At 44.4% G+C, this 16,904-nt stretch overlaps 1 protein-coding gene across 1 annotated transcript in view; it reads left to right on the top strand.

Moving 5' to 3' along the window:
• The window catches only part of LOC124605579 (NADPH--cytochrome P450 reductase), a 221,716-nt gene that overhangs the window by 105,590 nt on the left and 99,222 nt on the right, over window positions 1-16,904 (top strand). The window contains exon 2 of the mRNA XM_047137360.1: window positions 12,690-12,875. Coding sequence (XP_046993316.1) covers window positions 12,691-12,875 — 185 coding nt within the window. The 5' untranslated portion in view covers window position 12,690. The remainder of the gene's footprint in view (window positions 1-12,689; window positions 12,876-16,904) is intronic.

Genomic DNA, 16,904 nt, shown 5'->3' on the forward strand with positions numbered 1-16,904 from the left:
TCCCCAAATGCTCCCTTTAGATAATTTCACCATGATAAACAGACTTTAAGGAATGCCATTATATGATCCATTCAGCCTCATTCTCGATTGCAGTTCAGAAATTTACCGTTTCAAGTGCAGAAGAGTGTCCGGTCCACTTACAGTACGGCATGTCGATATTCGTATACCTCGTGTCTCGGTCAAGCGATGAACAGCTCCAGAATTACTTCAGCCATAATTAGAAATTGCAGCTCGAAATATTAGCGACCTGTTTTCCACTGACACAAGGAAGAGCCAATCAAGTGAGTCGATTTGCAGGTTCCCGCGTACATGAAGCTCGAAAGCCAGCTGCTGAACCAACAGTCACGTTAAATGTCAGAGGAAGCCCTACAGCCCTCGGTAATCGACACCGAGGCAATCCTAATCTTAATGTAGCCAAATGGTGATGAAAGATTTAGAGATATAGAGGAATGGTACAGTTAAACGAAGCGTCTTGTAAATGGTATGCTGTGACTGAGACACTGTGGTAATCGTAAAACTAGGTCGTCCTCCAGAATGCACCTATCATTGAACTACCATTATCACATGTTTGCGAGTCACCAAATACAGCCGAGCTGGCTTACGTCAGACTTCGTTATCTAAGAGCCAGGCTTGTAACGAGACATACTGCCCTTCCACTGTGCGTTGGTTTCGTTGAATTCGTCGACCTATCAGTTGGTCGGGACGACGAGCAGACATCGCGTTAAAGTTGTCGGCTTCAGGGACTGATGACCATTGATGTTAAGTCCCATAGTGCTCAGAGCCATTTTTTGTCGGCTTCAGTTCTCTTTTTTTATAAGTTGGGTTTCTAATCCTGGTGGAATTTCATAGCAGACTAAAAGCTCTTCAACACCCGCTCCCAACCCCATTTTTTATCCAAATTGAAAGCTAGCAACTTGAGAATAAAACAGTGGCCGGATGAACTCGTCAACAACTACCGATATTGGAACAAGTAACCCACAAGTCACTTTCAAGGCGTGGACCGCAGTCTAAGCTGCCGGTGCTCTGCAATGTGAATTCGCGGTGTGCGGATTTGCGCAGGAATAGTCAGTATGAGATTCTTTGCAGAATGGTCTGCTACACATACTGGACACCAGCGATTCGGCCTGCCATCTCTACCGCCGAAATGCGTGGCTATAGACGGAGCTTTACTGACTTCCTCCCTATTCTATTTCACTAGAGAAAGAGCACACGAGCAGATCCGTCCCCATCCCCTCCGACCCTCTTAAATAATCTACACACTAATTTAATTTCAACAAATTAGCTTATAATGCTGCCCCAGTCGTCGGAAGCGGACGCTAAAAAAACTCGTGTTCTCAAATTCCATGTTATTAGCAATATAGAGGTAGTGTTTCGCAATCACAGATTTGTTGGGCTGTTGTAAGCGTGTGTACCTTGAATGTTCCACACAGCAGTCTTCCTCATGGTCCGACCGACATGTACCAAGCTGCACAGCAATTAAAGTTATCTCATAGACACATCTGCTTTGCACAGACCTACAGTATCTTTCACGGGGTGGAAAGAGCCCTGATCCTGAGGTGGGAAAACACACCTTACAACACTTTTTTTTTTTCTTCGGTGTACATTGTATGTGAAATCTCCGAAATATATGCGCTATTTCTGAAGTTGTCACAGCCCGCAGCTTCAAGATTTGTTTTCACATCGTTCCTAAAATTCTGCTTGCCTCAAATTTTTGTTAGCGTGAAGAACAAAGGAAATTCTGTGTAGCCAATTATCATTGCAGATAATGAATCGCTTAGCCAGTGATCTCCTTGATGTGGACAATTTGTGATCTGTTGCTGTCTGGGAAAATTTTCGCTCATGTGCAATAAAAATTGTAGTGGCTTCCGCGAGCCTTTCGTGACAGTCGTCAAATTGTTTACCGTTGTTAACCCGACGATGCCTTGAAGATTAGTCACAGGGAAGAGAATTCTACAGCAGGGCATAGAAGTTCGTACATAAAAGCAGATGAAGGCTTCCGAGAAAACAAACTGTGAAATGTTCTCTCACATTTTCCACATTCTCGAAACGTGATTACGCAAGACTTTTTACCTTCTCGGTCCATTCAAGAAGCCAGGCTACGAACGTTTTGTCTAAAATATAGAAGAGATATGGGATCGAGTATTAGAATCAGAATTTAAGAGCTTTGGAAGACTTAAGATCAAATAAGGCAGAACAACAGCCCATAAGGCTTTCTAAAGTCATTGGGGGAAGTGGCAACAAGACGACTATTCACGTTGGTGTGTAGGATGTATGAGTCTGGCGATATAGCATCTGACTTCCAGAGAAAATACCTTACAACAGTTCCGAATGTTGCAACAACTGACAACAGCGAAAATTATCGCACAATTAGCTTAACAACTCGTACATCCAAGTTGATGTAAAGAAAAAATATACAGAAGAATGGAAAAGAAAATTGAGGATGTGTTGGATGAGGATCAGTTTGGCTTTAGGAAAGGTAAAGGCACCAGAGAGAGTGAATTGAAGAAAGGCGAGAGTGATGAGAAGTAACAGGAACGAGAACTGCGAGAATCTTAGCATCAGGATTTGTGGTCACGAAGTAGATGAAGTTAAGGAATTCTGCTACCTAGGCGGCAAAATAACCAATGATGGACGGAGCAAGGAGTAGAAGAGAATCAACGTGTATGAGGTGTGGTGCTACAGAAGAATATTGAAAATTAGATGAACTGATCAAGTAAGCAATCAGGAGGTTCTTCGTAGTATCGTCGAGGAAAGGAATATACGGAGAACTCTGACGACAAGAAGAAGGAACAAGATGGTAAGACTTGTGTTAAGACATCATGGAATAACTTCCATGGTACTAGAGGGAGCTGTTGGAAGTAAAAGCTATAGAGGAAGACAAAGATTTGGAATACATCCAGCAAACAGAGGACGCAAGTTGCAAGTACTACTCTTGAGATGAAGAGGTTGGCACAAGAAAGGAATTCTTGGCGAGCCGCATCAAACCAGTCAGACGACTGGTGACTAAAAAAAAAAAAAATTATTTTTTACGGTTGCTGAAATATATGCTAATGTATTGTACAAAATTTCACTACCTCTGTGCAGTAGGGGCCTAAGTATATGTTGAAAGCATAAGTAAACTCATGGTCCCCTGTGATAAAAACATGCACCTTACGGACAATACTGTAAATAATGGACAAAGTGTTCACTTGCTTACCTTCCTGACTTGTTGAATATGTTCGTTTTTATAATATTGGCCTTCGCGTTGTGCATTAGACCTCGTCCTTAGATTTAAGATTTCTTAGCTGTGGAGCACTTAGTAAAAAATTCGTGCGCTACCGGAAACGTATCAGCGACATATGCTTTCAGTGGTAACCCGAGTCGACGGCGCACTTTTTGAATGTTTCATTAATAGCGTCGAAATGTCGCGGAAACCTAATTTTTTTGGTACATAGATATCTGCTCAATGTTTTCTCTCGTACGACTTTTATAATCCTCACATTTCATTTTTCGTTTAAAACACGTACCGCTCGATTACTGCAACAAAACATTACCCGGGATACAGTTCCGGGTCTGCTGATGTACAGTAGGAAGGAACACGTCTGGAAAGGTACCAGTACCGCTGCCGTGAAAGTTGTGTTGCTACAAAGAATGCATTCGTATTACACGCGCCCGGACGCTCGACGACTCGCTCATCCTTGTGAAGAGCACGTGTGCGGAATTAACTTGACGAACGTGCAACGCTTGAAAAGTGTTGATGAAAGCGTAGCGTCAGACCTGCACTGAAATTGCACACTTACTTAAGGTGTTACTTAATCTTTTGAATTCTTAAACACCTGTGAGCGTTGCTTTTGTTTCCAAATATTTTTCTTCTTCACTTACGCCCGTATTCCGCAAGCCACCAAGCAACAAGACAGAGCGTACTTGTTAGCAGTATTAGACATTTTCAACCCCTATTCATTCACGCAGGGGCTCAGGGAAAGTGCCTATATACCTCGGTACACAAATTATATGGGAAAAGCAACGCAACTAGTGCACAATTTTCCTCGAATTCCTGTTCTCTTGATTTATCCAATAGGGTTGCGTGAGAACGTCACCTTTCTTTCAAAGTTTCCGCGCGATCGCTACGGTCGCAGGTTCGAGTCCTGCCTCGGGCATGGATGTGTGTGAAGTCCTTAGGTTAGTTAGGTTTAAGTAGTTCTAAGTCTAGGTGACTCATGACCTCAGAGTTTAAGTCCCATAGTGCTCAGAGCCGTTTGAACAATTTTTGATCTGTCGCTTATGTATAAAGTAAAACTAGCAATAAGTAGCTATGAGTACAAATTAATACACACTCAGAAATAAAAAACACGTCATCGGCCTGGCATTGCATTCACTGGAGTAGAACTGTCAATGACGACGTGTCTGGAGACACCCTGGACAGCAGTGGGGTACCAGCCTGTTATCCGACCCGGCAGCCAGGAGTGATGGTCTGGGGTGTCATTTCTTTTCATAGCAAGACTCCTTTAGTTGCCATCCTTGGCACACTTACAGCACAGCTGTACGTCGACGATATTCTACGCCCCGTTTTGTTGCCCTTCATGGAAAGCCATCCTGGGCTTACATTTCGGCATGATAATGACGAACCGCACGTGGCGAGAGTTTCTACTGCTTGTCTTGTGCTTGCCAAACCTTACTTGGCCAGCAAGAACGCCGGATCTCTCCCCAGTAGAGAACGTTTGGAGCATTATGGTTAGAGCCCTCCAACTAGCTCGGAATTCTGACGACGCAAATTGAACAGAATCCCTCAGGAGGACATCCAGTAACTCTGTCAGTCAATGCAAAGCCGAATAACTGCTTGCATAAGGGCGAGAGGTGGACCAATGCATTATCGACTTGGTCAATTTGTGAAACTCCATCTCTTGAATAAATGATCAATTTTTCTGAAACTAAAATAATTCGTTTGTCTGTAAATGTACATCACATTTACCAACTTCCAACCCATTCAGATAGTTCCTTTGTGCTACGTCGATCTTTTTCTCCTTTGAGTGTAACTAGCTCTACGACGGATCGTGCGCTCCGCGGTCACGGCCTCTGGATTCATACACTACTGGCCATTAAAATTGCTACACTACGTATATGACGTGCTACAGACGCGGAATTTAACAGACAGGAAGAAGATGCTGTGATATGCAAATGATTAACTTTTCAGAACATTCACACAAGGTTGGCGCCGGTGGCGACACCTAAAACGTGCTGACATGGGGAAAGTTTCCAAACGATTTCTCATACACAGACAGCAGTTGACCGGCGTTGCCTGGTGAAACGTTGTTGTGATGCCTCGTGTAAGGAGGAGAAATGCGTACCATCGCGTTTCCGACTTTGATAAAGGTCGGATTGTAGCATATCGCGATTGCGGTTTATCGTATCGCGACATTGCTGGTCGCATTGGTCGAGATCCAATGACTGTTAGCAGAATATGGAATCGATGGGTTCAGGAGAGTATTACGGAACGCCGTGCTGGATCCCATCGGCCTCGTATCACTAGCAGTCGAGATGACGGGCATCTTATCCGCATGGCTGTAACGGATCGTGCAGCCACGTCTCGATCCCTGAGTCAACAGATGGGTACGTTTGCAAGACAACAACCATCTGCACGAACAGTTCGACGACGTTTGCAGCAGCATGGACTATCAGCTCGGAGACCATAGCTGCGGTTACCCTTGACGCTGCATCACAAACAGGATCGCCTGCGATGGTGTACTCAACGACGAACCCGGGTGCGCTAATGGCAAAACGTCATTTTCTCGGATGAATCCAGGTTCTGTTTACAGCATCATGACTGTCGCATCCGTGTTTGGCGACATCGCGGTGAACGCACACTGGAAGCGTGTATTCGTCATTGCCATACTTGCGTATCACCCGGCGTGATAGTATGGGGTGCCATTGGTTACACGTCTCGGCACCTCTTGTTCGCATTGACGCCACTTTGAGCAGTGGACGTTACATTTCAGATGTGTTACTTCCGTGGCTCTACCCTTCATTCGATTCCTGCAAAACCCTACATTTCAGCAGGGTAATGCACGACCGCATGTTGCAGGTTGCGGGCCTTTCTGGATACAGAAAATGTTCGACTGCTGCCCTGGCCAGCACATTCTCCAGATCTGTCACCAATTGAAAACGTGTCGTCAGTGGTGGCCGAGCAACTGGCTCGTCACAATACGCCAGTCACTACTCTTGATGAACTGTGGTATCATGTTGAAGCTGCATGGCCAGCTGTACCTGTACACCCCATCCAAGCTCTGTTTGACTCAATGCTCAGGCGTATCAAGGCAATTATTATGGCCAGAGGTGGTTGTTCTGGGTACTGATTTTTCAGGATGTATGCACCCAATTTGCGTGAAAATGTAATCACATGTCAGTTCTAGTATATTTGTCCAATGAATACCCGTTTATCATCTGCATTTTTTCTTGGTGTAACAATTTTAATGGCCAGTAGTGTATTTAAGTTCTTTTAATTCGGGAAACAAGTACACATACAAAGACATACTTATCGCAAGTGACCATACGGCGAATGAGCGAGTGTATCTCGCACCATTGCTTGTCGGTCCCCCTCCTCTACCACTAGCAAATGGAGGGAGGAAAAAGTGATTCACGCACACACACACACACACACACACATATATATATATATATACACGCTTCGGCATTAGCCCTGATTACTCTTATCGGCTCTTGCGGTCCGTACGCGTGATAAATACTGGTGGCAGTAAGATCGTTCCTTTCTGTACTCTGTTGTAAATGCTGGTATCTCCAAACTTCGTCATGAGTGTTTTTTGAAAAGGACAATACCTTCGCTACCGGGAAACCCATTGGTCTTATCGAAGCATCTCCGTGGTAACTGGTAACTGGTTGTTGGTTGGACCTGTCGTTAACAAATTTTGCAGCACTCCTCCGAACTGCTTCGATGTCTTTCTTAAAGCTACCTGGAGGGATCCCAAACACTCGTGAAGTATTCAAGAATAAGTCATACAAGTGTTTGGTTTGCTGTCTTCTTTATAGATGACCTACACTTTCCTAGGATTTTCCGAACAAGTCGAAGTCTACAATTCGCCATCCCTACGACCGGCCCTGCACGCTTGTTTCATTTTATGTTGCTTTCCACCGTTCCGGGGCTAGTTATTCGGTCGACGTGACTGTGTTAAGCGGCATACCATTAATGTTAAAAGATTGTTTTTCCTACTCATCTGCATTAAGATTAATTTTTCCGTACTTAGATCAGTATGCTATTCACTGTCCCAAACACAAATAGTGAACTTCCAGTAGCTGTTCGTAACACACAGGAGGAGAGGATTAGGAGTAGCACGTGTGTGTGTGTGTGTGTGTGTGTGTGTGTGTGTGTGTGTGTGTGTGTGTGTGTGTGTTTGTGATAGCATCATAAGTATATAGACCGAAGGTATAACTAAGTTGATACAATTAGTTTAACATTGTTGTGACAACTTTTACAACGTCTGCTTCTCAAGACATGGGTGTTGCCTTCCTTTATTTATCTTGCAGAAAACTAAAATGCCTTGGAAGTTTTGTGCCTGCTTCCATGTTGTCAGTAGTGTTGTCAAAATGGTCAGAAAATCTAGCAGGATGGAGGTTTAAAATATCTAGGGCGTGCTGGGCAAAGAAGTTAGGTTATCTAACATACATTAAACAACCTAACACGGTGTTTTGTTGAAATCTGCCCATCACACTCATTGGGCAATGATGGCGTTAGAACATGTTCTTCACCGGGACTTATTTCACCGAACTCACAGAAGAATAACGGTTAATTCTTCTTCCGTGCATTGAAATTCGTGCGTACTTTATAAATCTGGGGTCGGTTCTAGAACCATTATTTATTTTTAATACATTTTTCACGTTCGGTAGTACCTTGACTATGTGATGAATGAATGCTTGGTAGATTTATAATTCGAGTTTGAACGCTAAAACCTTACGCTTTTTGATGACCGCCGTACAAAATTACATTCTGACCTTCATTCGTGAAGAATTGTTAGTTAACAGTGAGAGGCTCGGAGGAAATACTCTTTACGATCACCACTCTAATCAGTGTACGGAGTAGTAGGAAATCTAGAAAAACGGAAAATAACTGATCACCTGCGTTCTCTAGTCCGTCTCGGTAGCAGTGTGGTCAGCGTGGCTGACTGTCATATGGAGGACCCGGGTTCAACTCCGGGTACTGCCAGAAATTTTTCCTTAGAGGGAGGACTTGAACTTGACGCCATTGGCAGAGGATGACACGGCAATCGGTCGGTGCCGATTGACCTGCCTGTGACCAGAATGGCGGAGAGAGTGAAGCGAGTGCAAATAAATCAGATTAGCAAAATCTGTCTGCCTCTGCGTACTGAGAGCCCTCTTCGCTGTTAGTTGACGTTTAGTGGAGAACTTTCACTGCATGCTAGCAAAAGAGCACGGAGGCTCAGAAATTGGCTATAAATCTTACGTCAGTCGCATTGTGAAATTACTTCAAAATGCGGCAGTTAGTTTTCGAAAGACAAATTATTTATGCTCCTGTCTTCTTTCACAGTTCTTCCGTTTATCGTTTTCAGTTGTCCTAAATCCACGAATTCATGGGTTAATTCACCACCCTAACTGCTAATCTAAAGTTTACCTTTGAGTGTGCTGCCTAAGCTGAACTTACTTTAATTACTCAAGTTCTAGACTCATGCGAACGTACAAAATCTACGATTATCACGAAAGAAAGAGCTCGTTTTCCCACTTCACTAAAAACAACCGCCAGAAGTATTCAAGTTCTTGGCACTTTCGTAATAGCTAGTCGCCTTATTAGCCAGTAGCGTACAAGGTTTCTCTACCGGAGAGCTCTGTCCTTAATTTCTAGAAAAACACCACTTTGCCTCCGCCGTAAAGCGACGGCGTGCGCTCGCCGGCGCTGCGAGAGGTAAGGCATGACGCACGAAAACTAGCCTTCACTGTGGAAATACCAAATCCTTCAAAATTCTGCAAGGAGAGGCAAAATCACTGGAGCCACCCCTGCGCTGTAGGCTTCAACAGTCTCTCTGAAGTACCAGTAATAAATATTGAGTACCAGAACAAAACAACAGATCATTCCATATCTTCGTAAATAATAGAATTAATTACACAATAAAATTCTTTTCCTTTGCGTACTTGTCGTATTGTTTCCATAGTTTGATCCATCCTTAAAATATTACTTCTGTCGACATTACGAGCCACACTCATACGTCGGTGGAAATGTGTGTGTACTGTTTTGTAGCGAAGTATTTGGAGGTCAAAAGCTAAATAAGTACAGGCACCTTAATTATCGTGAACCTGTCAGCCGGCTAGAGTGGCCGAGCGGTTCTAGGCGCTACAGTCTTGATCCGTGCGACAGCTACGGTCGCAGGTTCGAATCCTGCCTCGGGCATGGATGTGTGTGACGTCCTTAGGTTAGTTAGGTTTAAGTAGTTCTAAGTTCTAGGGGACTGATGACCTCAGAAGTTAAGTCCCATAGTGCTCGGAGCCATTTGAACCATTTTTTGAAGCTATCATCGGTCAGAAAGATCATCCACTGTTACAACAAGGTGCCTGAACCTGTGTGGATTTAGGGCCACTTCTTTCACTGTCTTAAAATGCCCAATTTGTTGTACCATTCTCCCGCACGTATTCTCGCACTGTCAAGGAGGAGCGGTTTTTATAGCTGTCCCGCCAAATCTCCAGGCATTGCGTTCTCGCATGTTCTCGCCTCACGCTAATGTGCTGGAGTCTCTTGTTTCTCAATGCATTTATGATCCTCTGACTTCCCGTCACGCCACTCGCCGTCCTCTCAGCTGCCTGGTTGTAATACAAAGAAGACAACACGTTTGCTCTCTTCCTTACTAGCTGTCCATCGGAGGCAGTGAGAATTACGACCCCCCCCCCCCCCCCCCATCCCACCCCACCCCACCCCACCCCGCAACGAGCATGTGACGTCACAGCAGTCGCCTTGTCCACCATACCTCGCGAACACTCCGTTCCGTGCAGGGCCCACGAGAAATCAAAATATCAGTGAAAAGATACCCATTTGTCGTGTCACTTTGTCGTGTGCTAATGAGAGCTAGCATGCATGTAAACGCATTGTTAAACTCGTCTGGAGTAGTTACTTGATCCCGCTGGAGACGGCTGCTAGCACTCGTAAGATCTGCAGTGTCACGTGCTGTGACGTATGTGCCACGGTCTGTTTTTCTTGTGGGCCTCGCTTTCCGTGTTACTACGCCGTAGAAAACAACTGGGCAAATGATGAGGAGGATGTCTTGAGTTTAGTCTTGTGTGTAATAGCGTTGAACCTAGTGTATTTCTCAGGATTGAGTAACACATGCCAGTCTGTGTGAAGACAGCGTGACCTGACTTGATCTTGCTCTGTGCGTGATACAAGTAGTTGTTCAGTCTAGTTTTCATTGATCTGTAAACCCAGTTTCGTCGCCTCTACCATGACGCCTTTTGCCAAATTTCTCAGCCCATTCTCATTCTGGCTGACAAGTAAAATGTCGTCTGCATAGGCTTTTGATTTATGATGAGACATCATTTTACGTATACTGCTGATCTATCCGCCCGCTTGGAGCTAAATTAATCTCTTCGACCAGATGTAATTTCGAAACCCTCTGATCTCTCTTCCTCATGCAGCACTGCGGCTAAAGGTCCCTATTTAGACATTACAGACTTCCTAACCAAGAGGGATCAATAAGACTGGAAGGCTAAGAACGAAGTGCTCTGACTAGAAAGGGTATAAGACAAGGATGTAGTCTTTCGCCCTTACTGTTCAATCCGTACGTCGAAGAAACATGGACGGAAATAAAAGAAAGGTTCAAGAGTAGGATTAAAATTCAGAGTGAACGGATATCAACGATAAGATTCGCTGACAACATTGTGGTCTCAGTAAATGTGAAGGAGAATTGCAGAATGTGTTGAACGGAATGAAGAGTCTAAAGGGTACAGAATACGGAAAGATGAAAGTAATAAGAAGGAGCAGAATTGACAACAGCGAGAAACTAAAAGTTAGCATCGGGGATCGTGGAGTAAACAGAGTTAAGGAATTCTGCTACGTAGGCAGCAAAATACTCCAATAGTGTATTTTGACCCGGGAAAAGGTATATTTTAAACGGTATTTTTAACCAGGAAAAGTCTGGAACTATTTTTTTGTTTGTCCACGCTACACCTTGTGGTTGCGTTTGCACTGGCCATTAAAACTGCTACACCACGAAGATGACGTGCTACAGACGCGAAATTTAACCGACAGGAAGATGATGCTGTGATATGCAAATGATTAGCTTTTCAGAGCATTCACACAAGGTTGGCGCCGGTGGCGACACCTACAACATACTGACATCAGGGAATTTTCCAACCGATTTCTCATACACACACAGCAGTTGACCGGCGTTGCCTAGTGAAACGTTGTTGTGATGCCTCGTGTAAGGAGGAGAAATGCGTACCATCACGTTTCCGACTTTGAGAAAGGTTGGATTGTAGCCTACCGCGATTGCGGTTTATCGTATCGCGCCACTGCTGCTCGCGTTGGTCGAGATCCAATGACTGTTAGCAGAATATCGAATCGGTGGGTTCAGAAGGGTAATACGGAACGCCGTGCTGGATCCCATCGGCCTCGTATCACTAGCAGTCGAGATGACAGGCATCTTATCCGCATGGCTGTAACGGATCTTGCAGCCACGTCTCGATCCCTGAGTCAACAGATGGGGACGTTTGCAAGACAACAACCATCTGCACGAACAGTTAGACGGCGTCTGCAGTAGCGTGGACGATCAGCTCGGAGACCACGGCTGCGATTACCCGACGCTACATGACAGGAGCGCCTGCGATGGTGACTCAACGACGAACATGGGTGCAGGAATGGCAAAACGTCATTTTTTCGAATGAATCCAGGTTCTGTTTACAACATCATGATGGTCGCATCCGTGTTTGGCGACATCGCGGTGAACGCACATTGGAAGCGTGTATTCGTCATCGCCATACTGGCATATCACCCGGCGTGATGGTATGGGGTGCCATTGGTTACACGTCTCGGTCACCTCTTGTTCGCATTGACGGCACTTTGAACAGTGGACGTTACATTTCAGACGCGTGGCTCTACCCTTCATTCGATCCCTACGAAACCCTACATTTCAGCAGGATACTGCACGACCGCATGTTGCAGGTCCTGTACGGGCCTTTCTTGATACGGGAAATGTTCGACTGCTGCCCTGGCCAGCATATTCTCCAGTTTTCTCACCAGTTGAAAACGTCTGGTCAATAGTGGCCGAGCAACTGGCTCGTCACAATTCGCCAGTCACTATTCTTGATGAACTGTGGTATGGTGTTGAAGCAGCATGGGCAGCTGTACCTGTACACGCCATCCAAGCTCTGTTTGACTCAATGCCCAGGCGTATCAAGGCCGTTATTACGGCCAGAGGTGGTTGTTCTGGGTACTGATTTTTCAGGATGTATGCACCCAATTTGCGTGAAAACGTAATCACATGTCAGTTCTAGTATAATATATTTGTCCAATGAATACCAGTTTATCATCTGCATTTTTTCTTGGTGTAACAATTTTAATGGCCAGTAGTGTAGTACTAAGCAAAGATTACTTTCGATACACATTTCTGTATTCAACTTTGATTGCATATAGCGGTATAATATACAGTGCCGCCCCGTGGTCGCCATCGTTATTGAAGTGTCCGTGTGTGCGGCTGTTGCAGGATGGAAGCAGAGGCCGGAGGCAACGAGTTGGGTGCGCAGCCGGTGGAGGAGGAGCCGCTGCTCGGCGCCGTCGACATCCTGCTGCTGGCCGCGCTGCTGGGGCTCGCCGTCTGGTACCTGCGCAGCCGCAAGGCCAAGAAGGAGGCCCAGCTGGCCGCCTTCTCCACAAAGTCCTACACCATACAGTGAGTACACGCCACGGCAGTGTATACAGAGCGAACACTAATAATTTTTGGATGTGAGGTCCGCCAGTTATGCAAAACACCGTTTATCTCAGTACCCAAACACGTTTCGGCACCATTGTGCCATCATCAGTGGGTTTTCGCTTTTATTTATTCTGCAATGCGAACATTTTCGTTAAATGATTGTAAAATTATGTGCATTTTTAGATTAAACAACAGAACATTAATAAAACTGTCCAACTTCACGATCGGATACCTGGCTGGAAATGGAGGAAAAAGGTCCTATGAACATGTCTGGAAATGCATCTTTGCCACGGTAGATGGCGCTGACAAATGACTGTTCCTCGTGTCGTGTATTCCTTGTGTGTTGTAGGCTGTGTGATTGGCGCAACGTACTGTAAGCAGCAGAATGGCCCAGTATTCCTGTTGGGAACATGCCGAGGTGGTGTTTGTGTACGGCCAAGCAGATGGGAGCAGTCGAGAAGCATCACGGCTATACCAAAACAAGTACCCTCACAGACCCAACCACATCACACATTTCAAGCCCGTTTCTGGCGTTTGTGTGATCATGGATTCTTTGAGACAGACGAACGAACAGGGAGGCGGAGGACTTTGCGTGCACTAGATTTGGAAGACTGGATTGCACAGGCTAATGTGACGAACCCCCGGCACAAGCTGCAGGCAAGTGGCCCGTCAACGTGGTGTAAGCCAAAGTACGATTATGTGTATCCTGTATGACACCTGCTAGTATCCCTATCACATGCAATGAGCGTAAGGATTATCTGCAGCGGATTTATCTCTACGGGAAGGATTTTGTCAATGGTTTTGCGCCAGACCATCACAATTATAGGATTTAAGTCATCAGTCCTCTTTAGTCAGAAAGCAACCTTTACCAGAACTGGAATCATAAATCTGCATAATCGTCACCGTTGGGGTTCAGACGCTCCTCAGGGAATGGTTGATGCTTTTCATCAGCATCGGTTCAGCGTCAATGTGTAGGCAGGGGTTCTTGTCGACTACATACTTGGCCGCTTACTATTCCACAACGCCTCGAGGGAGGAACGAACGTACCTGGACTTCCTGCGGAAAATTCTGCTCGGCTGCTGGAGAATGTGCCTTTAGCATTACGACGGGTTATGTGATTTCTTAATGACGGAGCACCACCCCGCTTCCGTATTACAGTTAGCCAGCACCTCAACACCTTCCCCGGACGTTGGATGGGACGTGGAGCCTCTGTAGCGTGGCTTGCTAGATCACCGTACTTAAACCCCCTTGATTTTTTTTCCTGGGGGCATTTGAAAAAGCGTTGTGCGTGCTGGACCCGTTGCCGGTGTGCAGACCCTTCAACAGCGTGTTCACATTCTTAACGCGATTCGGAGAGCGGCAGGAACGTTGCAAAGAGTGCGGCAATCGATGATGGATGGGTAAACGCGTGCACTGCATTCCATGGAGACCACTTTGAATACCTGCTGTGACATGGATGCGATGCAACTCTGTACTGTGTTGCAGGACGATACGTTGTCTTTGCACGCACACCATCCAATTCCGGACACGTGTTAACAGGACCTTTTCTCTTGCATTTCAAGTCAGGACTCTGTCCCTGCAGTTTGTCGGTTTCATTAATATTCACCCTGCATAGTGTTTGAAAATTCCTGTTAATAGCTCCTTGAGGTTGTAGAGGAACTTCGTAGTTAAAATTTTGATTAGGAAGCCATATCCGAAAATGTGCTCTTTGTATGTGAAAAAAGTTTGAAGGACTGATGTTTTGGCTGTCAAGAAGGGCTATAGGTCATACGCTCCCACGCGTTTGTTAGCCGTGGGCGTGACCCGTTATAACTGACTGGGCCGGCTGCCACACGTTTATGTTTCCATAATTATTTGGCGGCACCTGAACATGAAGCCTTAGGCGTGGAAACTGGTCGCGCAATAAGAAAGAAGTTACTGGCAACAGGATCGGATTTTTATTCTATCAAAAGCGTTACATTCCATTTCTTGTCCCATCCTTCTCAGAAATGAGACGGTGCTAAGTCATTAATAACGTCGGGTTTGTCAGTAAGTGAAAGCTAATAAGAAGAAAATAAATACTCTCCAACATAATACCAATTAGGTAGGTTTGATACACGTGATTTGCTGCAGGGTGAGAAATTTTGTCGTTGCCTGTATTTTTTCTGGCAACATCAGTTCGACAACCACCTTTATTTTTATTTTGATGGTTTATATTTCATTCGTTGTGAGCACATCGGAGTGGCAGACACAGTCTCGAACGCTGCTGCATAAAAATAATGCGTAAACAGTGAGTCTCAGCATAAAGATACAAATTTTGGTAAATTATAACAGTATTATACCGCCGTTAATGTGTGTAATAGACGATGGACCATAAATCCATACAAAGTATGAAGTACATTTTAGTTCACAAATAGTGACGTTATTTCTAAGAATATAGCTATATACTCATAGAAAAAAATTTAACTACGCGTTTCTAAAGAAGAGAAATTTCTTAACATAGAATATAGATTTAAGTGTTAGGAATTCTTTTCTGTAGGTTTTTGTATGGAGTTTAGGCATAATGGGAGTGAAATCTGGACAACAAACAGTTTAGACAAGACAATAGAAACTTTCGAAATGTGTTGCCATTGAAGCATGCTTAAGATTAGATCTGTAGATCACGTAACTAATAAAAAGGTACTGAATAGAAGTGGAGAGACAAGAAATTTGTGGGAGGATCTGACTAAAAGGAGGGATCAGTTGATAGGACGCAGTCTGAGACATCAAGAGATCAACAGTTCAGTATTGGAGAAGTAAAAATCGTAGAGGAAGAAAAGAAAAAGAATATAGTATGCAGATTGAGAAGGATTTATGTTGCAGTAGTTATTCGGAGATGAAGAGGCTTGCACAGGATAGAGTAGATGGAGAGCTACATGAAACCAGTCTCTGACGGAAGACAAAAACAACAACAACAACAACAACAGTTCCGTTTTATTACTGTAGTTGTGGTGTGTGTAAGCATGTTTACTATTCTGTACTTTGGTATGTCTGTGTTGCAATGCGAACCTGAATAATGTAATTGGTGACCTTACGTAAACTCTATCCATCAGAAACAGTATAATTGTGTTACAATTAACTTGTGCTTAAAAATAAATAAAAAACGTAAATCTGTATAGTAAAGAAACAGTCCTGTGAAATGCTGTACTGCGCAGTGCAGTCAATAGTGCTACAGGGCGTGACATCACAGTGCGTGTCTTGCAATTCCAACACACACAGCCCGGTAGAGTAAAAATCTGAGCCTCGGGCATGGATGTGTGTGATGTCCTCAGGTTAGTTGGGTTTAAGTAGTTCTAAGTTCTAGGGGACTGATGACCACAGTAGTTAAGTCCCACAGTGCTCAGAGCCATAATAAGAATCTGAAAGAACTATCCAAAATTTTCCCGTGATAATGCCCTGTAAATTTATGTGCGCAAACTAATTGGTTAAAATCCCGTAAACTAAATGATGTACGCGCCAATGCAATATTGCACTGTAAGAGTAAGATTATCTGCATAAGAAAAGTGGTCTGAACTGGTCTTCACTGAATCGACCCTGAAGACCATTTTGAAATGCAATGCATCACTGGTATTAAATCAGCGCTAACAAATTTTGTGGTTACGAAAACTCGATAATGCTCGAAAGTGGTGAATATTAAACGCAGCAGCAAACTAGCTATAGAAAGTAACGTTGTCGAAGTGCAATGCAAGGAAAAGCGACTATGCTAACCACATCATACACCAAGTGTGAGCAACTGTGTTCCACTAGGAGCAATGCGGCAACACAGGACTAGAAAATGAAACTTCCGTGAGGAGATGACGGGAGGAACTTACTCAATGACTGAAAAGAGGCTATCATCAAAAATGTATTGTGAATCTATTCCTTATAAAAATCACAACCATCGTCAGAAAAATCACTTTTTATACAAAATACAATTTTATCATCAAATTAGTTAATGAAATGGTAAGGGAGTGGTAAATCTATAACTCTTGAGTCTTAGCTGTGTGGGTA

The sequence above is a fragment of the Schistocerca americana genome, chromosome 3 (genome assembly GCF_021461395.2).
Source record: "Schistocerca americana isolate TAMUIC-IGC-003095 chromosome 3, iqSchAmer2.1, whole genome shotgun sequence".
Taxonomy (NCBI): Eukaryota; Metazoa; Arthropoda; class Insecta; order Orthoptera; family Acrididae; genus Schistocerca; species Schistocerca americana.